The sequence below is a fragment of the Polypterus senegalus genome, chromosome 3 (assembly GCF_016835505.1).
Source record: "Polypterus senegalus isolate Bchr_013 chromosome 3, ASM1683550v1, whole genome shotgun sequence".
In the NCBI taxonomy this organism is placed as follows: Eukaryota; Metazoa; Chordata; class Cladistia; order Polypteriformes; family Polypteridae; genus Polypterus; species Polypterus senegalus.
In genome coordinates, this window is record NC_053156.1 from 294922508 (window position 1) to 294949128 (window position 26621).

Consider the following 26621-nt stretch of genomic DNA (forward strand, 5'->3'; position numbering starts at 1 on the left):
ACGTAGATACTGTCGTTCTCGGCATACGGTATGCAGCAGCAAAGTCCCGGATACGCATGCTACCTTCATACTTTTCAACAATCAATTCAAATTTACGCGAAAAAACACAAAATCACATGAAAATTCACAGAGAGTTATAGCGCGGGTTTTTCACTGAATGCTAGCAACTGCCGTGCTGACGTTCGTGACCAGTCGTGGCTTTGTCTCGAGAGAGGTAAACAAGGGCAACGCGCGGTGTTCCAGCATGCAAGTCGTATTCCAAACAAAGATCGCATGCCAAGCAAAATTTCTGACGTCCAAACAGGACGTATACCAAGTTGGACTTATTCCAAAGTGGACATGTACCAAGATACCACTGTAATTGACATTTCTACAGAAGGCATAACCCTCAGGTTTAGCTTATTATACGAGTCTTTGTATATATTATTTTGTTGTCTGACTCCCATTATTTAGCTTAGTATTTCACTGGTGATAAGCAAGTCTGCTTCAGAACTATTGTTTCTTAGTCCATACCATTGCTCAAACAAACAAACATAACTTTCTCAAAGCCACTAAACCAAAGCACAAATAAAATACAGTGGATACGTCCAGTTTTCTAATCAGTACAAAAAAGGTCCACTGTAAAGACAAGACGACAAACAAAGCAGATTAGTGGCTTAGTCTTAATGACAAGCTAGTGCAAACTTTATACATAGAAATAAACAAAAAGTATTTCTGGGTTTGAACAGAAAAGCCATACATAGAAAAAGGCCACTTCTTTACACAAACGTATTAAAGGACTCCTCCCTGGCAAGACGTTCCCTGCCTGAACCACTAGGGATCTGTTTCAAATTACTATGTATTTTAAAGACAACTTACCTCATTCTCCATGAAACCACAGGTCTAACTAAATAAACCGCATCAGAAGTCTTGTTTTGCTGTTTTGTATTGTGACAAACCTGCTTTTCACAGGCAGATGATATCCCATAGCAGCAGAGGGTAACAGAAAGGTCTCACGTTGCAATTGCCCGCTAAGTGCTGTCCTAGCTACGTTACATCGGGCTCTTCAGTTTACACATGACGCTCATCTGCCAGTATGAAAATCATCCGATAACAGAGCTGCTGTGCAAGCCAAAGGCTGATATATAGGAAGTAGATTAACTTCCCCTTCCTGTACTGACACATAGAGCTCAAATATTTGCAGGCTTTTAACAGATAAACATATCACGATGCAATCTGAGCTCTAACAAAAACATGACAAACCCCAAAAGCATCCAAGCTGGGGTGGAAAAAGTGTTTAGGGTGACATCATTTATGGCTCAGTTTCTGTCTTAAGATCAAGTAATATGAAAACTTCAAAACCTAACGCTTTAAAGTAAGTTTGCTGGAGCAGCAAAGAGGCAGGACTTTAAAAGCAATTTGAACATTCATACAAGCTGCCTGAGGCAAGCCTGCTGTTTTGGAGAAATTTATTTAAATGTTTGACCTCCAACCTGAAAACAGAATGATGCACTGGAATGTGCTTAACACAAGGAGATGAGATTTCCACATCATGTGCTGTCCAGTGGACAAGGTGGGAGTTGCAACCATCAAATAAACTGGGGCATTCACAGCAATGAAACTTTTGGACCATTATGACAAAATGGAGAAGTATAGAGAAGGCCAGAAGGAGTTGCATTGCATCTTTGTGGACCAGGAGAAAGCATATGACAGGGTGACTAGTGAGGAGCTGTGGTATTGTATGAGGAAGTCGGGAGTGGCAGAAGTATGTAAGAGTGGTACAGGATATTTACGAGGGAAGTGTGATGGTGGTGAGGTCTGCGGTAGAAGTGACGGAGGTGGGGTTACATCAGGGATCGGCTCCGAGCCCTTTCTTATTTTCAATGGTGATGGACAGGTTGACAGACGAGGTTAGACAGGAGCCCCCGTGGACTGTGAGGTTTGCTGATGACATTGTGGTCTGTAATGAGCGTAAGGAGCAGGTTGAGGAGACCCTGGAGTGGTGGAGATCTGCTCTAGAGAGAAGAGGAATGAAGGTCAGTAGGACCACCAAGACAGAATACATGTGTGTGAATGAGAGGGAGGTCAGTGGAATGGAGAGGATGAAGGGAGTAGAGTTGGCAAAGGTGGAGGAGTTTAAATACTTGGGATCTACAGTACAGAGTAACAGGGATTGTGGAAGAGAAGTGAAAAAGAGAGCATCAGGCAGGGTGGAGTAGATGGAGAAGAGTGTCAGGAGTGATTTGTGACAGACGGGTATTAGCAATAGTGAAAGTGAAGGTCTACAGGATGGTAGTAAGACCAGCTGTGTTATATGGGTTGGAGATGGTGGTACTGACCAGAAAACAGGAGACAGAGCTGGAGGTGGCAGAGTTAAAGATGTTAAGTTTTCCATTGGGTGTGATGAGGATGGACAGGATTAGAAATGAGGACATTAGAGGGTCAGCTCAGGTTGGACGGTTTGGAGACAAAGTCAGAGAGGTGAGATTGTGTTGATTTGGACATATGCAGAAGAGAGATGCTGGGTATATTGGGAGAAGGATGTTAAAGATAGAGATGCCAGGAAAAAGGAAAAGAGGAGGGCCAAAGCGAAGGTTTATGGACGGGGTGAGAGAGGACATGCGCGGTGATGGGTGTGACAGAACAAGATGACGAGGACAGGAAGAGATGGAAAAAGATGATCTGCTGTGGCAACCCCTATTATGAGCAGCCGAAAAAAAGAAGAAGAAGATAACTAAGTGTATGCAGGAGGAAAAATTTGCAATTAATGAAGCGTTTCCTGTCAACATCCTCTCTCGACTTTAGCACTAAATAGCAATGACCACAAGTATGACCACTGCAATTCTCAGTTCTTAAAATGTAGAAACATTCTTTCCAAACAATATTTCTGGATTATTTCACCTGAATTATCTAGACAGATATTGTGGTGTAGTAGTTAAGGCCTTGGACTTTAAACCAAAAGTTTCTCAATGAGGTGTCAGTTAAGTTCCCACCTCCAACTCATTCTTGGGACCCTGAGAAAGGCACTCTAACTGCCTCTCCTGCAATTGTTAAAAATGCAGACAAACAGCTGTAGGTATCTTTACATTGAACACCATCTTGGACAAAGAGGGACGGCAAAGGTAAGATAATAAAATAACTTGATTCAACACAATACAGTACTTGTTCCTGGTTTACCCAGATTCTTCCACAATCCCTTGAAATGAAACTCAACATCAAATGCTATTTGTTTTCAAAACTTAGTAGTAGCCTGTAAAGAGCAGAAGGAGACAGATAAATAGAAAAGCCCTTAAACAAAGTCAAGATTGCCATCTAGTGGTGAAAATGATACATGACACAAAGATGAAAAGCATTGTTGAGTAAAGGGGTCTATATTTTTCAGATAGTTATTGTTAAGATAATCAGTTTACAAGTCACCTGAAATTTACAGTCTTACAATGATCACGGTTACATTTAAAAGAGCAAAAGTCTGAACTGTTCGCGTGGCACTTTCTTCAGAAATGTATTTTACAAGGATTTACATTGATTCTTACTTCCCGCAATCAATACCTACTATACTTTTTACTCAAAACTTAAGTGTTTTCAGCAATTTATAATCCTAAACCAGAAAAGGGATGTAATGAAAAAAAGAATACTCCATAACATGACAGAAGCATCATCTCAGTTAGTGCAGCACAAATGGACTTATTACTGTACTTCGTGAGTTTGTTCTGCTTGGCTATTCTCTGGTAGGTACAGTGGGTATAGAAAAGAACAATTCGAAATAATCCCATTTTTTGGCTTTACAGCCTTAAATGAAAGCACACAAATCTATTTTTTCCAGATTTACTTACTCAATGCAATCTGTAACATCCAAGTGAAAGATATCACAGCTACAGTTCAGAAGAATTTTAAAAAATAATAAACAAGTAATCCTGAGAATAATAAAGGATTTACCCTAAACTCAATCAGGTGTCAGTGCCCACCATTTCCATTGCGGTTACTGGCTTCCTCAAACCTGTGATCAGTTGTAATGAGCGTGATTAGTGAAGCTGTTCCTGGTACATTCACTCCCTTACTTGGCAGAGCAACTGACAGCAAACAACTGACTATGGGTGGCAAGCCACTTTCAAAAGATTTCAGGGATAGAGTTGTGGACAGACATAAGGCAGAAGATGGAGACCAAAACATCTCAAAGGAGCACAGTAAAGTCCATAATAAAGACGTGGCGAGTGTTTGGTACTACTAGGACCCTCCCTGGATCCGGCCATTCCTCCAAACTGGATGGAAGAGCAAAGAGGAAACTGGTAAGAGAGGCTACTAAGAGGCCAATGGCCAATTTGAAGGAGTTACAGGATTTGATGGCAAAGAATGGTCATTAATGGTGTACATGTGGCAACAATTTCACAAAGGCTACGCAATTATGGCTTGTTTGGGAGGGTCGCAAGGAAAAAGCCACTTCTTAAGCAAAGGCCACATTAAGGCATGTTTGAGCTTTCCCAGAATGCACCTTGAAGATTCTAATGCCAAGAGGAAAAAAGGTCTTATGGTCAGATGAGGCCAAAATCAAACTATTCGGCTTCAATACCAAACGGTACACCAATGCAGCACAACGTCCACAACACACCACACCTAGATTAAAGGATGGAGGGGGCAGCATCCTGTTGTGGGGGGCCTGGGGCTCTCGTTAGGGTAAATGGAAAAATGATGGGGCAAAATACTGTCCAATTCTGGAGGAAAACCTGCTACCCTCTGCCAGAAAGTTGAAGATGGGCAGAATGTTCACCTTTCAACACGACAAACGACCCAAAGCACACAGCAAAATGGACCACACGGTGGCTGAAGGAGAAAAAAGTGAATGTCCTGGTGTGGCCAGTCAGAGCCCAGACCTAAATCTCACTGAAAATCTGTGGAAAGATCTAAAGATAGCAGACCACCAACGCTCACCATCCAATGTGACCGAACTTGAAGAGAGGGGGGCAAATATTACTTAATCTAGATGTGCAAAGCTGGTAGAGAAGAATCCTAACAGATTCAAGGCTGTCATTAAAGCAAAAGGTGGGTCAACAAAATGACATTGAGGGTGGGGGGTGATCCTTTATTAATCTCAGTAGGTCTTGTTTTAGATTTTATATCATTTTTCTGAACTGTAGCTGTGATATCTTTCACTTGGATGTTATAGGCTGCATTGAGTAAGTAAAGCTGGGAAGAAATATTGTTGTGTGTTTTTTCATTTAAGGCAGTAAAGCAAAAAAAGGGAATATTTTGAAGGGGGAGGATTCTTTTCTATACCAACTGTATATCTACTTACTCGCTGTACTTATTTATTATACTAGGCACCACATTCTTGGCTTGATAACGAGAAGAATGCTGGTTCCTGTAGAACAGTTCATTAATCCATTATCAAACCAGTATATTCCAAATGAGGGTTTAAAGGGTGAAAATGCTTTTCCAGAAACATCAAGAACATAGAAGAAATCAATCTAGAAATGGAGTGCCAGCACTTTGCAGGGTACACTCATTCACAGGAGGGCCAGTATGTACTGGTTTAATAATTAAACCTCAATAAACAACAAAAAGGACGGCACAATCGATTCCACAATGAGCTACACAATTTTGCTTATGTGGTTTATTAAGATCTAGCTCAAGAGTTCCCAAACTTTTTTCAGCTGCAGATCCCTTTACCAAAAACTTTTAAAACCATCAAAACCCTAGTCATTTACTTTACTTACTCAAATTAATACATTTGTACAGTACTCGATATATATTTCACTAGATATCAAACTTTTCATTTTAATCACTTGTAATTAATGATTGAAAAAGATAAAAGGACTACGGAATATGGTATTATCTTGTGTAACATTTAATATCGAAACCTGCACTAGCGAAAATTAAAGCAAAAAAAATACAAGCAGAGTTTTTCTACATTTTTGACATTTATGAAATAAATATGTAAATTCAAAATAAGTACAAATAGTACAAGCTGTACTGTCTGCATTTCTTTTTTGGTTCAGTCATATTATTATCTGAAGAAATAAAAACTTATTAACAAACAAAGCCCCGTGATAAAAAAAAAAAAAAACAAGTATGTACTTACTTGAAACAGAAGATTTTTGTTCAAACTCGAACAAACTGTGAACTCTGATTTTCTTTTTCATAGTACTGCTCCTCAATAAATAATTATATTCAAAGTTCAAATCACAAATAAGTGCATGTCATATTAAACAAACCAATTTATAGTGTTTTATGAAAGAATGACTGGTCAAGACTGATAGATTCTGCTAATATCGAATATCCATCATCTCATCCCAACTGCAGACATGCAACAGTTTTTTACGTCCGCACTTGCTTTGATATGTTCGATACGACAATACACAGACATGTTTGTGCTCCATGTATTTTCATGCATTCTTACACGTGACTCTTTTAAATGACACATTTTACCTTATCATTCACAAGTTTGGTATGTAATGTGTTTTTATCAAAGAAGTGTTTTTTTGAATTATTTTACTTCTTAAATAGGTACCATTGGAATCATAGATATTTTGAAGTAACAAACAAATAGCAGTAGTAAGGGGGTCTATTTTTGCTGTCGTTGACCCCCAAATTTTTTTATTGAAACTAATCGACCCCTAGAAAGTTCATATGGACCACTTTGGGAACTCTTGATCTAGCTAAAGATGTCTTCCAACATTTGATGCAAGAAAATGGTTTTAGCATACAGTATGTGCTCTTCGTAAGGCATGTCTCACTGCAAAACAGCTTTGAAGCCGACTGACTGCACTACCTTGACTTCTTTAAAAAAAAAAAAAAAAAATTAGAAAAGTTTGGTTTAAAAATAAAAATAAGAGTATGTCAAGCTAGACCAGGGGTCTCCAACTCCAGTCCTGGAGAGCTACTGTGGCTGCAGGTTTTCATTCTAACCCTTTTCTTAATTAGTGACTAGATTTTGCTACTAATTAACTGTTTGCCTTAATTTAAATTCATATACAACTTAAGACTCAGGCTCCTTAATTATTTCTTTTTTCCTTAATTTTGAACCAACCAATATTAAGACAGAAAATGTACCAACACATAAACAACAACCTGCGTCCATCACACAATAATTGAAAATAAAGAAAGGTGAAGGCCTAAGTAATGTCGATCTGCTCAGGTCCATAGAACATTTTGACCGCACTCTTAAAAAAGATGATCAACAGTTTTGGAAATGTCTACCATGGCAGAATGAGCACCATGGAATTAAATAACGGGTTAAACTAGCAACGCGAATTGGCTTCATATTAAGAAACTGAATGAAATGAAGTTGGTTGGAATTTGAGGCCTCTACTTAGTTGGTCCTCTGTTGGCTCACTTCACATCAAATTTATGTTTAGATGCCGTTTAAGAAAAAAAAGAACCAATTTATAACACACGAGTGCCTAAAATGACATGCTTTAATGACTACCGACCAGTTGCACTCACGCCAATCATAATGAAGTGTTTCGAAAGGTTAGTCATGTCACACATAAAGACAAATCTCTCTGCCTCCCTTGACCCTCTTCAGTTTGCATACCGCTCAAACAAGTCAACTGAGGATACCATATGCTCTGCCCTTCACCTCTTCCCGCCACATCTGGATAAAAAACACACATATGTCAGGATGCTATTCATAGACTTTAGCTCTGCCTTCAACACAATCATCCCTCAAAAGCTGGTTGTTCAGCAGGGATGATGAAACAGCATATAGAGATGAGGTGGAACAGCTGTCTGCATGGTGTGAAGACAATAATCCATCTCACAATGTTGACAAGAAAAAAGAGATAATCGTGGACTTCAGAAAATCACATCCTGCCCACATCCCACTCAGCATCAACGCTTAAGATGTGGAGACTGTTAGGAATACCAAGTTCCTCGGTGTGCACGTAACTGAGGAACTTACGTGGACAAATAACACCTCATCACTAATCAAGAAAGCCCAGCAGAGACTACACTTCTTGAGGCGGCTGAAGCGAGCAAGTCTTCCCCCTTCCATCCTTATCACGTTCTACAGAGGCACCATTGAGATTGTCACTGTCTGGTATGGCAACTGCAACATATCTGACCGCAAGCACTTGCAAAGGATAGTAAAGACAGCAGAGAACATTATTGAGGTGCCTCTCCCTTCACTACAGGACATATTTTACAAACGCAATGTCCACAAGGCCTGCAGCATTGAGCTGGAACCCTTACACCCCTCACATGGATTTTTCACACTTTTGCCATCCAAGAGAAGATACCACAGCATCAGAGCCAGATCTGCCAGGCTGCAGGAGAGTTTTTACCCCCAAGCTATCAGACTCCTTAACACCAGGCTGCCCCCTGGGAACTTCCACACGGCCTCAACCACCTGAAAACAGAACTTTTATACATGCAGGCCACTGTCCTGTAAAGACGAGTGTGCAGGTAGAAAAGAACTGAAGATCTCATACTGACCTTTAAGGATTTGGACACTCTTGATATCCTTCTGCTGTGAAACATTCTGACCTGTCATTGTTTACGTGTCTTAAACAACTATTAATATACACTGATCATTTCTGTATTATCTATATCTATTATTTATTATATTATACAGTATATCTATTGACTATATTTATGTATCTAGATTGCAAATACCATACATTGCATCAATGTTCATATTGCTAAGTACACGTCAATATTGCTACTTCTTTTTCTTGTCTTTGTACAATGTCTTGTCTTGTTTGTGTTTTAATTTTAAATTTAAATTCTATTTTTAATTTATTATTTACACGTCATGTTGTTACTCTCTGGACCCTGAACTTCACAATTTCGTCTATCTGTATACTTGGAACGTGGTTTAGATGACAATAAAGTTCACTTTGACTTTGACTATGGAAAACAGTTTTAAGGGGAAAATATGGAAATATGCAGTTTTTAAGTACTGTATTCAATCCCCACCTCTAATACTTTGTAAAGCCCAAGACACTTTTTGTAGTAACAACAGCTTTAAATGAATACTCCAAGCAAAAAATGTTTTTATATTGTTACTTACCCTATAATTTGCAGTGACAGCAAAGACAATTTTTCAGTTTCATGTTTTCAAGCAGAACAGACATACAGTTTTGTCTAGAAGGGGACTCAGTAGTGAACAGTGCTGGAGAACAGCAAACATAAATAAAAAAAAATTTTCATAAAAAAAAAACTCAAAATTACTCATGTCCCATAATCCACATGTTAAGTCATACGCTCATAATAGGAAAAACCTGTGTATTTTTTGCTAAGATACTGTAAAGTAAATAACTTTGGAAAGTGAAAGTAGCCCTCAAACAGGAAGCCCCTTCACATGGGATAATGGTTTTGAATCAAAGACTGGATTTTGACCAATTAATGAAGGGGGCGGGAAAGATGTGTGTGTGTGTGTGGTAGGGGGTGTGGGTGTGCTTGTCTTCAGTTCCAGTGTTGCGATGCAAGTGGTTGGTCTGGGCCCCACTATATCAGAAACTTTGTAATATCTACTCTCCACAAATACATGTTTAAAATTTTTTTCTTCGCCTTAACATGCATACCTGTATATACACACACATGCATAAACACACATACCCACCCTATATATACATACATACACACACACACCAACCATATATACATACTTACATTTACTATATATATACATACTTACATTTACACACACACCCACTATATATACATACATTTACAGATACACACACACACACATATATACATACATACATTTTCAGGTAAAAATGCCCCAGCTTTGTAGATTATTCACAGAGATTCTTCCAGGCAAATTAGCCTGACTGATGTTTGCGTACCGCAATTTTCAAACAATGCCAGAAATTCTCAGTCAGATTGTGATCAGGTCTTTAAGTGGGCCATTACAAGACTTTTTTTTACCCCCTTGTGCCACTGCAAAGTTACTTGGGCCTTATGCTCAGTATTATTGTCCTGCTGAAAGATGACCTTTTAACCAAGCTTCACTTTTTAGCAGACTAAAGCAGATTCTCTCATAGATTCTGTATTTTCCACCACCCGTTATTTCTTTCATTTTAACCAGGCACCCAGGCCCTACTGTAAGTCTGATTTTTTTTTTTTTCTTTTGTTGAGTGGGCAGCATTGTATTTTCATCTCACACATCTCTGAACACTGACCAAAATGCTTTATCCTGGCCTCATCTAATCACAAAACCTTTTCCCACACTGCATTACTCTCATGCTTTTTGGCAATCCCCAGTGGTGTTTTCACAATGGTTATTTTTTGAGTAATGGATTCTTTTGTGCAACTTTTCATACAGACCAGTGATCTGTACAGCTTTTGATATGGCTGACTGATGCACTTTACTCCAGTCTCAACTACTAAACTCTGTACTTCTTTCAAAATAACTGTTTGAATCGTCTCTTTCCTTGTTTGCATGGAGAATTCTGAAGGCTGAGCATTTCTAGACAGCGTCTGGGTGTCACTGTCTGATAATTGAATCTCACTGGGACATTCACACACCTCGGTATTATTTTGTACAGTTTAAGTCAGAGGTTTCCATACACTGTGGGTGAATTCCTTAAAACTCGCTTTATAAACCCTAAACAGATTTGGCATTTCTTTTAAAATGTCTCCTTCATGCAGGGCAAAAGTCAATGCTCACATACCTCCGAGTATTTCACTTTTTCTTGACCATATCACAATTCCATTGGGTCACTTTCTTCGTTTCAGTAGCATTGCCTGTAAATTGTTTAACTTGAGACAAATGTTTTGGGTCACCTTCCATAAGCTTCTTACAATAACTTTCTGAAAAGTTGTCCTTTTCCTCAGGACAGAACTGGTGTAATTGGGACAGGTTTGCAGGCCTCCTTGCTCACGCACGCTTTTCAGTTCAAACCACAAATTTTTAAATCTGACTGAGGTCAGGGCTTTGTGATGGCCACTCCATTTGACCTTGTTGCCCTTAAACTTGAGGTCTGCTTGGGGTCCTTGTCCATTTGGAAGACCCATTTGTGACTCAGCTTCAACATCCATGCTGAGCTCTTGAGATGTGGCTGCAGTGTCTCTCCTTCATTTTCCTTCCTTATGGTGCCATCTGTTTTGTGAAGAGCACCAGATCCTCCTGCAGCAAAGCACCCCTACAACATGATGCTCCTACCACCCATGCCCAATGGTTGGGTTTGTGTTCTTTGGCTTGTAAGCCTCACCCTTTACCTCCAAACAGAACGATGCAGACCAGACAACATTTCTCCAGAAGGTCAGATCTTTGTCCCCGTGTGCCACTGCAAACTGCAGTCTGGCTTTTTTATGACGGCTTTGGCACAGTGGCTTCTTCCTTGCTGAGCGGCCTTTCAGGTGATGTCAATATACAACTTGTTTTACTCCGGGTATTGATACTTGTCTACCTGTTCCCTTGGGCATCTTCAGAAGGTCATTTGCTGCTGTTCTGGGATTGATTTGTAGTTTTGTGCCAAAGTATGATCTTCTCTAGGAGACACAATACGTCTCTTTCTTGAGCAGCCATGGCGTTTATACTTGTGGAATTATTGTTTAAACAGATGAATGTGGAACATTCAGGACCTCTGGAAATTGTTCCCGAGGATGAGCCAGATTTGTGAAGGACCACACTTTTTTTTTCCTGAGGTCTTGGCTGATTTCTTTCTGGAGAAAAAATACTTTTACCCTGTACAAGGTAAATGTCTTAAACAATGTGTCAAATTTATAGTTTGTTAATATAAAATTTGTGGATGGTTTTAAGGCAAGTTTTAAAGAATTCACCCTAAGGCCAGATTTATACTTCACGCTCTGCAGATGCTCCTGTTATGCAAGCATTTTACGGTTTATACTTGCGCGTGTACTTTGCGTAAATCTGGAAGAATCCTCCAGGTGGCAGTGTGAGATATCATCATGGTGAGAACAGGTTTGGATTCGCTGTGTAATGAATTGCCTGAAACACCAATTACATTCCGATGACACCTTACCACAATATCTCTGAAAAGGATGTTTAATGATTAAAGCTATCTATCAATCCAGGGATGTGTCCATTCCAGCTAGCAATGGGCACGAGGCACAAACAATACCTGGACGGGCAACAGCTCATTACAAGGCGAATACAAGCAGACTCACACTGGCGTTATTTTAGTGTCACCAAATCTGCATATCTTTGGAAGGAAACCGGAGCCCAACTGTGGAAACCCAGCAGGAAAACATGTAAACTCCAGGCAGAGAACACCAACGACGTGACTCCCTGCGAGACAACAGTGCTACCACTCTGCCACCGTGTCACCCACGTGTGTAACTACAGTGATCCCTCGCTATATCTAGCTTCGACTTTCACAGCTTCACTCCATCGCGGATTTTAAACGTAAGCATATCTAAATAAATATTACAGATTTTTCGTTGGTTCGCAGATTTCTGCGGACAATGGGTCTTTTAATTGATGGTACATGCTTCCTCAGTTTGTTTGCCCAGTTGATTTCATACAAGGGACGCTATTGGCGGATGGCTGAGAAGCTACCCAATCAGAGCACGTATTACATATTAAATAAAACTCCTCAATGATATCGATATGCTTCCCGTGTGGTGCTTCGCACACTTCAAAGCTCTAACAGCCCGTATTGATTTTTGATTGCTTGCTTTTCTCTGTCTCTCACGCTCTCTGACATTCTCTGCTCCTGACGAAGGGGGTGTGAGCAGAGGGGCTGTTTGCATAGAAGCTGTTTGCTAAGAAGATACCGACGCTCCTGTAAAAAATGCTGAAAGACTACCTTCACATTGATCCCTTCTTTGCGGCCGCTTTATCGCGGTGCTTGCATACTTAAAAGCACAACAGCCCTATTGATTTTTGATTGTTTGCTTTTCTCTCTCTCTCTGACATTCTCCGCTCCCGACGCGCACCTTGAAGAGAAGATATGTTTGCATTCTTTTAACTGTGAGAAAGAACTGTCATCTCTGTCTTGTCATGGAGCACAGTTTAAACTTTTGACTAAAGGGTGTTATTTCATGTCTAGAGGGCTCTAATAATGTTAAAAAACGTATTTAGAAGGTGGTACACAGGTTTTCAATGCTCTAAGTGCGAAAATATTAGATTTATAAATAAAGAATCCTACTTCGTGGAAATTCATTTATCTGTCTGGAGCGGATTAACTGTGATAAACGAGGGTTTACTGTATAACTGTGCGGAGAATATTTATAAACAGTGTGGGAGAGTTTCTAAGGGCTTAAAATATATAAAAATAACCATACAAACATATGGTTTCTACTTCGCGGATTTTCATCTATCGCGATGGGGTTCTGGAATTCAATCCCCGCGATCGAGGAGGGATTACTGTATTAACAGTATTTATTATTGAAATGAATGATTTATCTGTAAAATGTAACATACATACTTTAATGCATTACATCATGAAAGTGATATCAAGTATAAATCTAAGAATTCTAAATGTGCAGAGAGTTGGAATGTCATGCATGTAATGTGTTCCGTGTGGTGATCTATTGCTGTTTGCTGCTGCTGTCAGGTCAGGAGGAAGCCCCAGAAAAAAAAAAGATGGCACCGAAGATGGTATGCAAGACTTTTAAAACGTATCGTGTTATTACGATCGGGAATATGTGACGCTTGAATATAAAAGCACCACAAATGCATCTGTATGTCAGCATTTTGTTTCACCACATCGAACCATTCATTAAACATCGAAGCGCGCACATCGATCCCGTAGGATCCACATAAAGGCTTTCTGTCACATGTAGATAGTAAACAGAGACTCTGACGTCACGTTCCAACTTTTAACACACTGCACCCCCCCGACTTTTTGCTGGTACTGCAACTCGTGCTCGCGTCGCATTAATTTTTGAGGACCTGCTCAGAGGACGTGTCAAATGAACGCTGGGAACGCGTGGCAGCCATGATGCGTGCGTGTCCGCGTTCTGAGCAAGAAGTATAAACGAGCCCTAAGTGTATGTAAACTTCTGACTTCAACTGTATCTTTCTTCTAATTTATACTTTTTATCTATAACTCTTTCGTATTGTTCTTCAGGTTTCATTTCCTCAGCTGTCCTTCATATTCATATCATGAATAAATGACCTGTTAACCGTTGGGCTATTTACCCACAAAAGTAGAAATTATTTTAATGATTCCTTGCTGGAGGCTAATGATGATCGCACTCTGCTAAATTGCGTTTGGCAAAAATATAAAAATGTTTTGTTTGAGAAAGAGTCTATCAGCTTGGCATATCATGATATGGCAGTATTTTCACACTCTTACTTGTAAAAATGTTCAAGACCCGTCACATTTCAAAGGCCCTCTTTCAACTGCAGGTCTGGGCTCCGGCTGGGCCATTCCAGAACACGGATCTTCTTATGACATTCATTCATTCTTTTCTTAATTTGGAAGTGTACTTTGGCTTGTTTTTTTATTATTATTGAAAGGTGATATTGCTCTTCATCTTCAGCTTTCTAGCAAACAACTGAAGGTTTTGCACCCAAATTGACTGGTATTTGGAGCTACAGTTGTGCTTAAAAGTTTGTGAACCCTTCAGAATTTTCTATATTTCTGCACAAATATGACCTAAAACATCAACAGATTTACACTCAAGTCCTAAAAGTAGATAAAAAGAAACCAGTTAAATAAATGTGACAAAAATATTATACTTGGTCATTTATTTATTGAGGAAAATGATCGAATATTACATATTTGTGAGTGGCAAAAGTATGGGAACCTCTAGGATGATCAATTAGTTTGAAGGTAAAATTTGAGTCCGGTGTTTTCAATCAATGGCATGACAATAAGGTGTGAGTGGGCACCCTGTGTTATTTAAAGAACCGGATCTACCAAAGTCTGCTCTTCACAACACATTTGTGGAAGTGTATCATGGCATGAATAAAGGAGATTTCTGAGGACCTCCGAAAGAGTTGTTGATGCTCATCAGACTGGAAAAGGTTACAAAACCATCTCTAAAGATTTTGGACTCCACCAATCCACAGTCAGACAGATTGTGTACAAATGGAGGAAATTCAAGACCATTGTTACCCTACCCAGGAGTGGTCGACCAACAAAGATCACTCCAAGAGCAAGGCGTGTAATAGTCGGCGAGGTCACAAAGGACCCCAGGGTAACTTCTAAACAACTGAAGGCCTCTCTCACATTGGCTAATGTTCATGTTCATGAGTCCACCATCAGGAGAACACTGAACAACAATGGTGTGCATGGCAGAGTTGCAAGGAGAAAGTCACTGCTCTCCAAGAAAAACATTGCTGCTCGTCTGCAGTTTGCTAAAGATCACGTGGACAAACCAGAAGGCTATTGGAAGAATGTTTTGTGGACGGATGAGACCAAAATAGAACTTTTTGGTTTAAATGAAAAGCGTTATGTTTGGAGAAAGGAAAACACTGCATTCCAGCATAAGAACCTTATCCCATCTGTGAAACATGGTGGTGGTAGTATCAGGGTTTGGGCCTGTTTTGCTGCATCTGGGTCAGGACAGCTTGCCTTCATTGATGGAATAATGAATTGTGAATTATAATATCAGAGAATTCTAAAGGAAAATGTCAAGACATCTGTCTATGAACTGAATCTCAAGAGAAGGTGGGTCATGCAGCAAGACAACGACCCTAAGCACACAAGTCGTTCTACCAAAGAATGGTTAAAGAAGAATAAAGTTAATGTCTTGGAATGGCCAAGTCAAAGTCCTGACCTTAATCCAATCGAAATGTTGTGGAAGGACCTGAAGTGAGCAGTTCATGTGAGGAAACCCACCAACATCCCAGAGTTGAAGCTGTTCTGTACGGAGGAATGGGCTCAAATTCCTCCAAGCTGGTGTGCAGGAATGATCAAAAGTTACTGGAAATGTTTAAGTGCAGTTATTGCTGCAAAGGGGGGTCACAGCAATGTGAAAATCTGATGATGTTTTAGGTCATATTTATGCAGAAATATAGAAAATTCTAAAGGGTTCACAAACTTTCAAGCACCACTGTATTAATGACTTCCTCCAACGTCACTAAAGCCAAAATTCCAGCTGACCACATCATGTTTTGCCATAGGTATTAAGTTCTTTTGGTGATGTCCCGTTTCTATAAATACCTTTTGGAATTATGGCCAGAAAGATTCACCTTACTCTCATCTGATCAGAATATGTTTTTCCAAATAGTTTTGGGATACTGGATGCATCTTTTGCAAAAAAACAGATCCCACAGACCAAACATATGAAGAAGATTGTTATGACATGTAAGAAGCAACTAGAAGAGAACAGACAGACAGAACTTTATTTGTGTCCAGAGTGAAATGTGTCTTTTTACATAAGGTCTATAGATGGATGGATCGATCAATGGACAGATACACACATACCATCCATCCATCCATTTTCTAACCCGCTGAATCTGAATACAGGGTCACGGGGGTCTGCACACATACCAGAATGACTAAAAAGATACAAAAAGAAAGTAAGCTTCCGACTTGACAGTCATAGACCCAGCGAGGCGCTATACAAATGTATTGCTGTTGCTTTATGAAGGAGCCCCTGTAGCATTTCTTGACACACTTCTGCTGAATAATTTTTTGGCTGAAAGTTCTCAGCATCGGTGTCAGAGAAAGGATGTGCAGCATTGTTCACAATGGAATTCCATTTTATTTTAATTCTCTCCTTTGCTACTAGCTCCAGGGGATCCAGAGTGTGTTCCCCCATTGCTGAGGCTGCCCTTTGAATTGGCTCCTTTATTAGATGGGCCTCCCATGAAGTGATGTTACCACTCCAATACCCCACATTGGCCATCACTGAGTTCAGAAATAATGCTGCAGGACGCTTGTCAGCCTCCCTGACCAGTTTTCTCCATGCTTTCTAATTCATTTTAGAAGGATGTCCTGTTCTAGGTAGCGTCACTGCTGTGGCATATTTACTCCACTAGCTGATGGTTGTCCTCATTGTGCTCCACATTATACAGAATGCCCTAGAAATTCTTTTGTACCCTTCTCCCAATTCATACCTTTCAATGATGAGATCCTATTTATGTTTTGAAACCTCTTTGTGGACCATTGCTTTTGCAATAGGATATAACCAAAGAGATGATGTCAGGATAATCGTACAAAATTGAATGATGAACTTTATTTAGATGCAATCAGTGCCCCTTAAATTGCAGGTAGGAGCAGGCTAACTACTATGAGATTGAACTTGATTGGTTAATTCTGGACACTGCCACATCCTAAATCATAATAGGGTGCTCGCACTTACAACCAATCATTTGTCAGTTTTTGATTTTTTTCTTCCCTATAATGTTTCTAATTTGTTTTGAAGTACTCTGTATCAGATGCATTTTCAAAATAAAGGTGGAAAAAGTTGGTCAAATTTCAATACATCATAAAACGTGCCCTATTAGCAGGGGGTTTGTATATACTGAATATGTATAAATTTATGTAAGTGCTTCCAGCATGTACTCGGTAAGGAACACTACACAGAAATCAACTGAATTGAAAAAGTCAAGATTGAGCAATGCCGGCTCCACTTGGCCGCAGTGGCCGACTGTTTGGAGAATAATCCTTGCCAGTATCAGATTTTCTTTCATTTCAAGTCTTGTTAGTGTTTTAACTCTATCATAACATGCCATTCTTATATCATAGAATTTTTTCCTTTCCAAGGATGCCATCCTAATGATCTTAAGCCTAAAACAGTAACCCTCAGTTCCTCACTTCCCTCCCTACGGTTTCCTTCCAAATATTTTATTAAATGAGACAGTTCACAATGAACATACACAAGTCTAAATGGAGACAAGACAGAGAGCTGCAGGTTCCCTTTTCATCTGCATCTTGCTGCTAATAAGAAGCAATTAAAAAAAACATGAAGTCAGCCGTTTAAGATTAAACTAAGCAGTAACGGGTGAGAAATATTAACAAGAGACACAACTAAAATCAAGTATAAAAATGTCACTTGAACAAAAAGAGCTTGATCAGAAATACGCCAATTGGTTGGAACAAAAACCTGCAGCCACTGTGGCCCTCTAGGATCGACTTGCTCACCCCTGGAATAAGATACATAACTAGGGGGCTTTGCCCCTGCTCGCTTTGCTCAACAACCCCCCCGGTCGTCTCTGCCGCTTGCGTATTGAAGGGGGGGCTGAACGCACCCCAAGGAGACACAGCCACTCCTCGATGATGATACAATGGGAAACACATTTTTTATTTTTTAACATCTTCTTTGCTCAATCAGCTGCTGGCCTGCTGCTGCTGCCGTGCCACGTGATCTGCATCTTGTGCAGCACTTTGAACATTTAAATGCCTGTACAGCAGCTGTCCTTTTGTCTCACTGCCTTGTCCCCCCGGACATCCTCAAACACTATGCAATCTCTTTTCACTGTTCCGTTATTTCACCAAGTAATATCTTCTATTTGTTTGCACTAATGTGTGCTTTACTATCCTTTTTTTGAGACTTTTGAATTTTCCAACTTCCATTATTTCTAACCTGCTCTGCATGTTTATCATGGGACTTGATTCCAAAGGTTGTAAGTATGACATACTGTAACTTGTCTGTCTCGCAGGACACGAAAGTGTCTCCCGGTCTCCCTTCCAAAAATCATGCATCGCTGCAAGATTTTTTTTTAATAGAGAGATATGTCAGCTGCTTAATTTCAAAACCTATACTGTCTTTCCACTGTGTCTTTCATGCTTGATAGCCAAGCATTCTTCATCAACTCACATACACACAACTATCTGGACAGAGACAACTTTTTTCTCATTTTGTTTCTGTACATCACCACAATGAATTTTAAATGAAACAACTCCGATGCAGTTGAAGTGCAGACTTTCAGCTTTACTTCAGTGGGTTGAACAAAACGATTGCATAAAAATGTGAGGTAACTAAAGTATTTTTTGAACACAATCCCTTCATTTCAGGGGCTCAAAAGTAATTGGAGAAATTAAATAACTGGAAATAAAATGATCATTTCTAATACTTGAAGTCTTGAACTCCTGGACATCACCAGATGCTGGGTTTCCTCCTTTTTAATGCTCTGCCTGGCCTTTACTTTCAGTTGCTGTTTGTTTGTCGGCCTTTCTGTCTGAAGTTTAGTCTTCAACGAGTGAAAAGCCTGCTCAGTTGGGTGAAGATCAGGTGACTGACTTGGCCATTCATGAATTTTCCACTTCTTTGCTTTAATAAACTCCTGGGTTGCTTTGGCTGTATGTTTTGGGTCATTGTCCATCTGTATCATGAAACGCCGCCCAATCAATGTGACGTCATTTAGCTGGATTTGAGCAGACAGTATGTCTCTGAACACCTCAGAATTCATTCAGCTGCTTCTGTCCTGTGTCACCTCATCAATAAACACGAGTGTCCCAGTGCCACTGGCAGCCATGCACGCCCAAGCCATCACACTGCCTGCCTCCACCGTGTTTTACAGATGATGTGCTATGCTTTAGATAATGACCTCTTCCACACCTTCTCCATACTTTTTTCTTGCCTTTATCATTCTGGTTGAGGTTGATCTTGGTGTCATCTGTCCAAAGAATGTTTTTCCAGAGCTGTGCTGGCTTTTTAGATGTTCCTTAGCAAAGTCCAATCTAGCCTTTCTATTCTTGAGGCTTATGAGTGGCTGGCACCTTGCAGTGCACCCTCTGTATTTACTTTCATGCAGTCTTCTCTTTATGGTAGACTTGGATATCTATACGCCGACCAAGCCCTGGAGAGTGTTGTTCACTTGGTGGGCTGTTGTGAAGGGGTTTCTCTTCACCATGGAAATGATTCTGCGATCATCCACCAATGTTGTCTTCCGTGGACGTCCAGGTCTTTTTACATTGCTGAGTTCACCAGTGCTTGCTTTCTTTCTCACGATGTACCAAACTGTAGATTTTGCCACTCGTAATATTGTAGTAATTTCTCAGATGGTTTTTTCTGTTTTCGCAGCTTAAGGACGGCTTCTGTCACCTGCAAGGAGAGCTCCTTTGACCGCATGTCGTCTGTTCACAGCAAAATCTTCCACATGCAAGCAGCACACCTCAAATCAACTCCAGGCCTTTTATCTGTTAATTGATAAGACATAACGACGGAGTTGAACACACCTGCCATGAAATAGCCTTTGAGTCAATTGTCCAGTTACTTTTGAGCCCCTGAAATGAAGGGATTGTGTTAAAAATACTTTAGTTGTCTCACATTTTTATGAAATCGTTTTGTTCAACCCACTGAATTAAAGCTGAAAGTCTGAACTTCAACTGCATCGGAGTTGTTTCATTTAAAATTCATTGTGGTGATGTACAGAACAAAATTAGAAAAAAGTTGTCTCTGTCCAAATATTTATGGACTAACTGTACGTACACTACTGGTCAACAGTTTAAGAACATCTCAGTATTTCCTTCAAATTGTATCAGCTGAAATGCAGTGAATAACCTAAAATAGTGGAAAGGTAAGCAGTACACTGAAGGAAGTTTAAGTTAGAAAAACTAGAAAAAAAGGACATTTCAGAATATTACAAATGGGCCTTTTTCAAAAAAACAACTAATAGGTTACAACCAACAGATGTTCTGTAGCTATTAAAGTAAATGAAGCCTTGTAAGTTGAAGCAAACAATTTGCACAGGTGTCCCAACTTGTGGTGATTACTTAAAAAACCCCTCAGTCTGTCTTAAAGCAGAGTTGGAACAGATTGTGATACTAAACCCTCTGAACTCCTACCTGGACAATATTCCAGTGATAACGACAATTAACAATGAAATGAAACAGAGCATTATTACACTTATAAGTGTATGCCTTTCATTTACAGAAACTGCAAACAAATTCAAAGTGTTAGCGAGTCTAGTGGTGTCCTACACAATCCAAAGGCAACTGAAACCTGGAAGAAACTGACAAGAAGAGCCAAAGTCACAAGCCAATCAGAAGACAAGTTTCTGAGGATCACCAGCCTGTTGTGATCACAGGCGCCTCATAGCGCAAAAGTGCAGGTCGAGAACAGTGAGTGTTAGCGTGTACTGTGAAGAGGAGACTTTGTGCTGCTGGTTTGACAGAGCGAGTGGCAAGAAGAAAGCCATCCCTTAAATGACAAAAAAGGGCCTTGAAATACCAGCTATGGACTACTGTTGACTGGAAGAAAGTCTTATGGACCGATGAATCAAAATTTGAAATCTTTGGTTCATCATGCAGCATGTTCATATAATGCTGAGTTGGTGACAGGACAGTTCCTCAGTGTGTGACACCAACTGTCAAACACGGAGGAGGAAGTGTGATGGTAAGGGGTTCTTTGCTGGAAGTAGAGTTGGTGACTTGCACAGAGTGCCTGGCATTCTGAATCAAAAGAGATGCCACAGTTTGGTTGTTACATCAGCAAAAGGTGAGTACTTTGATGAATCAAAAATTTGAATAAAACGTTGCATACTTAATCATTCCTTGACTTCTTTTTTATTTGCCATGGCTTTCTTGTTCAGTGCCTTAATTTCACAAAATATTAAGACACTAAACTACATACACTTCCATAAAAACTGAAAAAACATGAGTTGCTCTGAAACTTCTGACAAGTAGTATAGAAGATCAATACACGTTTTGCTTCCATAAAATGAAAACAGTTTTCACGGTAGAGTTAAATATATCTGTGTCACTGTGAATATACTGAGGCACCAAAACAAGAAGTCCTTCCTTAGCTGTATACAATTAAATGAAGTGTTTTTTTTTTCTTGGGCAGTTTCAAACAGACAGGGCAGGGCACCCAAATGTCAGGCAGGATGCACCACCCCTTCTATTTTGGATTCTACTTCATTTAGGTCAGCTGCTTTTATCAAGGGAAAGCCAGAACCGCAATCTGCAGGATACGTTATACTCTGGCCATCAGTGCTCTCTCCAATGTAGAAATTTACAATCAAGTTTCAATGAGGTACATGAAGAAGAACAACACATGAAGAATTTACTCTTATTTTTATTGTAATATGTAAAATCTGATTTGATTAAATACAATCATCTGTAAAAAAAAATTAACTAACTAGGTGATAATGACCAGATGAGCCTTCAACCTGTTGGCATGTACAGCTCATTCCTCTTCTCTGCTCTTGCAGTCCTTGCTTTTACAAAGACAACTTTCACTCTATCACAAAGAATTTTGCAAGTTCAGGGAAGTAATAATAATACGTTAAGTCAAGTTGGGGAGCATGCACTGGTACAGTGTGTTGCCGTACCCACCACCTGACGAAGCAACTCGGGATCCCATTTGGCAACCCCTCAGGTAGACACACTGTCCAGCCCCACCCTCCGGAAATGACCCTCTATCTGCCGCAGCCAGGTGTTACGTGGGTGACCCCTTGGCCTGGTCCAGCCACTCGGGTCCCCAACAATAAGGATCCTACGAGCCAGATTGACCCTCGGGGAAACACGCCACATGACCGTAGTGCCGTAACTGACGCTCCCTCACAATGCAGGTCATGTGCCTCATTCGGGACTCCATGAGCAACACAAAGTCAAACCGGAGAGACACAGTACCAAAGGAGTGCAGTCTTCATCTCAGGTCACTAGACAGCATCCATGTCTCGCAACCATATAGCAAGACAGGAAGTACCAGGACTCTAAAGACTTGGACCTTCGTCCTTTTGCATAGATATCGGGAGCGCCACACACCCCATTCCAGCAACCTCATGACCCCCCCCCCATGCTCTACCAATCCGTCTACTGACTTCATAGGGAGAGTCACCAGAGACATGAATGTCACTGCCAAGGTAAGTAAACCTCTCAAACACCACTCTCTGCAAAACAGACGCATTACTGAGTGTCTGGGCTTGCAAGCGTCCTGGATAAAAAAACCAAGATCCAGCCTTTAATGACCTCTATCGGCACAGCCATCAGCAATGATAATAATATATTATTAATTCTTTACATTTATATAGCACTTATCTCACTACTCAATACTGAGAAGAGTTATGTGCTCCAGCAAAGTTTTACTCACTTCTGTGATAACCAGAAGCAAATCCCAAGGGGTGAGCCAGGCTATAACCCCCCCATGTATAAAGTTCAGCCCCTGCTTGACATTGTGGAACCAACATATAAACAATTTTTTTAGCCTGGCTGTGATTTGTCTGTGGATGAATCAATGCTAAAATACAAGGGACTCCTTTTTTTCCGCGAATATGTGCCAGACAAGCCCACAAAGTATGGCATAAAGGATTTTGTGCTGGCAGAAGCAAACACTGGTCTCTGCCTGAAAGTAATTAAATTTACAGGGAAGTATTTCTTTCAAAGAGAAGAGAAAACTGTCCCTTGACAAGTCAGGTTGTGCTGGAGCTGCTTCAGGGCTATGAACATTTGGGTCATGTTGTGTACATTTGGACAATTTTTATACATCACCAGAATTGCTCATGGAGCTACAGAGCTGGGGAATTGGAGCTTGTGGCACAGTGAGGGTGAACAGGAGACTCGGGCCTTCACAGGCTGAAGAGGAAAAGAGGTGACAATACGGTTTTCATGCAGGCGGAAAACTTGGTGGCAGTGGCATGGCACGATGTCAAGCGGGTGACTTGTCTCTCCACAGTACACACTAACAATATATGTGAGAAAGTGCAGCAACAGATAATTGAAAAGGAGGCACCAGTGCAACAAATATTGTAAGCCGTGCAATGTGGCAATGCATGCAGTTGGCTGCTTTGAGCGAGATCAGACTGTGCAGGACTTAGCTGTGTAACATGTATGTGAAATCATCTACTATGCAGGCTCATATAACACTCAAGACAGTAACATTTGTCAAAAATATTTTTTGTTAATTTGATATGTTAAACCACTACTTTGAGTTCTTTTTTTTTTTTTTTTTAAAAAGTTAGTTTCGAAAAAAATTCAGCCCTGGGAGAAAAGAAACAAAAAAATGAGCTCTAAAAGAGTTAATGACCATGGAGTGTCAGGACCTCAGTTTTATGTCTCATTCAAAGGATGCTGTCATTTTTACAGCGCAGTGTCCCCGTCACTGGACTGCAGCATTGGGAATCCACAATCAGACCACAGGGTAAACGCCCCCTGCTGGCCTGAAACAAAACCTTTTCCAGCAGCAACTCAAGATTTTTCCTAGATCATGTTTAGCTTCAGGTGGATGACCTCGTCTGAGGCGCAGGTGGCATGGCTGCCGTCATCTCCAAAAAGGTTCTCTTAATTCAGAAGTAAGGCATAAGCTAAGGCGCTGCGAAGAGTAGATTAAACCAAACTTCTGTGCACAGTGATTACAAAAAAATAGGATGTCAAGGTAGCCATCTGTATATCTAATATTTAGTTCTGCCTCCTTTTGTTTAATACATAAATGGTTTTAAAGGAAAATATCAATATTGTAAGTTTGCACTGTACATCTTGAACAGCATGAAAGGTCTTAATCACCTTAAAGTATTTCTGCAAATCTCTATATATAGCCAGGAAGCCAATGCTGACATTACTCTGCTATGGAAAACCTCTATTTTAAAAGTACCTCTTAAATCATACATGTAATACACACATTGATACTTCAGGCTTTGCTAGTATTAATCATTTGTGCATTTTTTAAAAATCTCCTTTCACATTCAGAGCTGTAGAGGGTCAATGTCAATTCCTACACACAAGGTCCAGCCTTGTAAGAGGATCCAGTCCACTGCCAACCAGCAGTATTGGATGAAACCACAGCACACAAAGAAAATTAGACACAAAAAGAGAATATTTCCAGTCACTGCCCATGTGGAGTTGTGTTAACCACAGGGCCAAACCAAATGAAAAATTATCAGCAGAGCCAGTCAAATGAAAACCTCAAATATTTTTTGCATAACTTTTTTGCAGCAAAGATGTTGTACAACTGTACTACACTTTTCTATATAATCTCTAGAGCATTTGAAAGAAGTCCTCCAGTGCTTACAAAGAAAAAGGATTCCTCTTGGCGAAAAAAAAAAAAAAGTCTTTTGGTCACATGTTTAGGCATTCATGCAAAACCCGCTCATCTGACTTTTAACGTCTTTCCACCCACTGCCATTTTGAGAAATCCAAAGACGTGGTGGTGACTGAAAGCGAGGTCTGACAATTATGGCAGATGTGGAAGACCCCTGAAGTGCAGATCCTTGACGGTTGCAACCATTACACGGGCAGTATGCCCACCCGAGTATTGTCATGTGCCAACAAGACACCTCTAGCCTAAACATTCATACACTGAGGAGTTTTGATAGGTTTCACCCCTTCACTGCTCAAAAACCGGATGACAGAATGCTGCTCAGAATACTGCTACTATAACGTCGTGTAGCTTGACTGCACTGTGCATCCACCACGCTGGACACTCCTTACATCATTTCTAACAACTCTGCCAACTTAAAGGACAATGGCACAATTCTATCTCAATTCTTACATTTTCATTTGACTGCATGACATGTTTCAGATATTTGGAATTTGACCAAAACAAAAAAACAGCCATGTATTGAAAGTTAATTATTATCATCCATGTAGAAGTACATGGAATAAGTAATAAAATATATTCAAATACGTGGATACTCATGTCTTTTCCTTGATTAACTATATTTTTTCTATATTTAGACAAGAACAAGAATTTAGCCAAACAACATTCTCTAATCCTATCCATATAATTCCTCCAAACTAACATCAAGTTGAGTTTTAAAGGTCCTTAAAGTCCACCACACTACTTAGTCACTCATACATACATACATACAAACAGACATACAAGAGAAGAAAAACTTCCTAATATTTTTGCAAAATTTCCCCTTAAGTTTCCAACTGTGTCCCGTGTTCTTGATGAACTCATTTTAAAGTCACCGTCCCCATCCACTGTACTAATTCCCTTCATAATTTTAAACACTTCAGTCAGGCCTCCTCTTAATCTTCATTTGCTTAAACTGTAATAGCTCAGCTCTTTTAATCTTTCCTCATAACTCATCCCCTGTAGTCCTCTAATCAGCCTAGTTGCTCTTCTCTGGACCTTCTCTAGTGCTATTTTGTCCTTTGGGTAGCCTGTAGATGAAAACTGCACCCAGGACTCCAGATGAGGCTTCACCAGTGTGTTATAAAGACTGAGCAGAACCTCCTGTGACTTTTACTGCACACATCAGAGCGCTAAATAACCTGACAATATGTTAGGTCTTAATGGCTTCTGTCTGGTAGTTGATAGTGTCGAGTCCACTATGACTCCTAAATCTTTCTCATAAAGTGTGCTTTCAATTTCCAGACCTCCAATGGTTTATTCCAATCTAACATTTTTACTTCTTATGTGTAATTGTTTACATTTCCTCCATTAAATTTCATCTGCCACAAATCTGCAAAAGCCTGTCTGCTGTCCAAGTTCCTCTGATACGATTCAACAGATTCAGGATTATCTGCCAATCCACCTAGCTTGGTATCATCTACAAACTTAACCAGCTTATTTATACCTCTATTCATATCATTTACACATATAAAAAATTGCAGCGGCCCCAGTCCATCTCACCATCACCCTCTGCTTCCTGTATATGAGCTAATTCAGTACCCATCCACACACCACAGCCTGAACTACCATTTCTTTTAGTTTGAAGACCAACCTATCTTGTAGCATCTTATCAAACACTTTCTAAAAGTCAAGATAAATATCATCTGCTCCACTTTGATCATGCTCTTTTGTTGCTTTCTCATAGAATTCCAGCATGTTAGTAGTAGTCTTCTGAGTCCATGCTGACTGATCAGTAAAACTCCTGTTCTCACAATGTGTTGCTCTGTCTTTTCCTTAACAATTCCTTCCTCTGCACAATAACCACCTTTATCCAC

At 40.1% G+C, this 26621-nt stretch overlaps 1 protein-coding gene across 2 annotated transcripts in view; it reads right to left on the bottom strand.

Moving 5' to 3' along the window:
• Positions 1 to 26621, bottom strand: part of ccm2 (CCM2 scaffold protein) — a 136241-nt gene that overhangs the window by 73160 nt on the left and 36460 nt on the right. Inside the window, exon 1 of one of the 2 annotated variants that reach the window (XM_039749458.1) lies at positions 859 to 1063. The exons of the other annotated variant lie outside the window; for it this stretch is intronic. Coding sequence (XP_039605392.1) covers positions 859 to 870 — 12 coding nt within the window. The 5' untranslated portion in view covers positions 871 to 1063. Of the gene's footprint in view, positions 1 to 858; positions 1064 to 26621 lie in introns of those variants that run through there. 2 annotated transcript variants of the gene reach the window in all.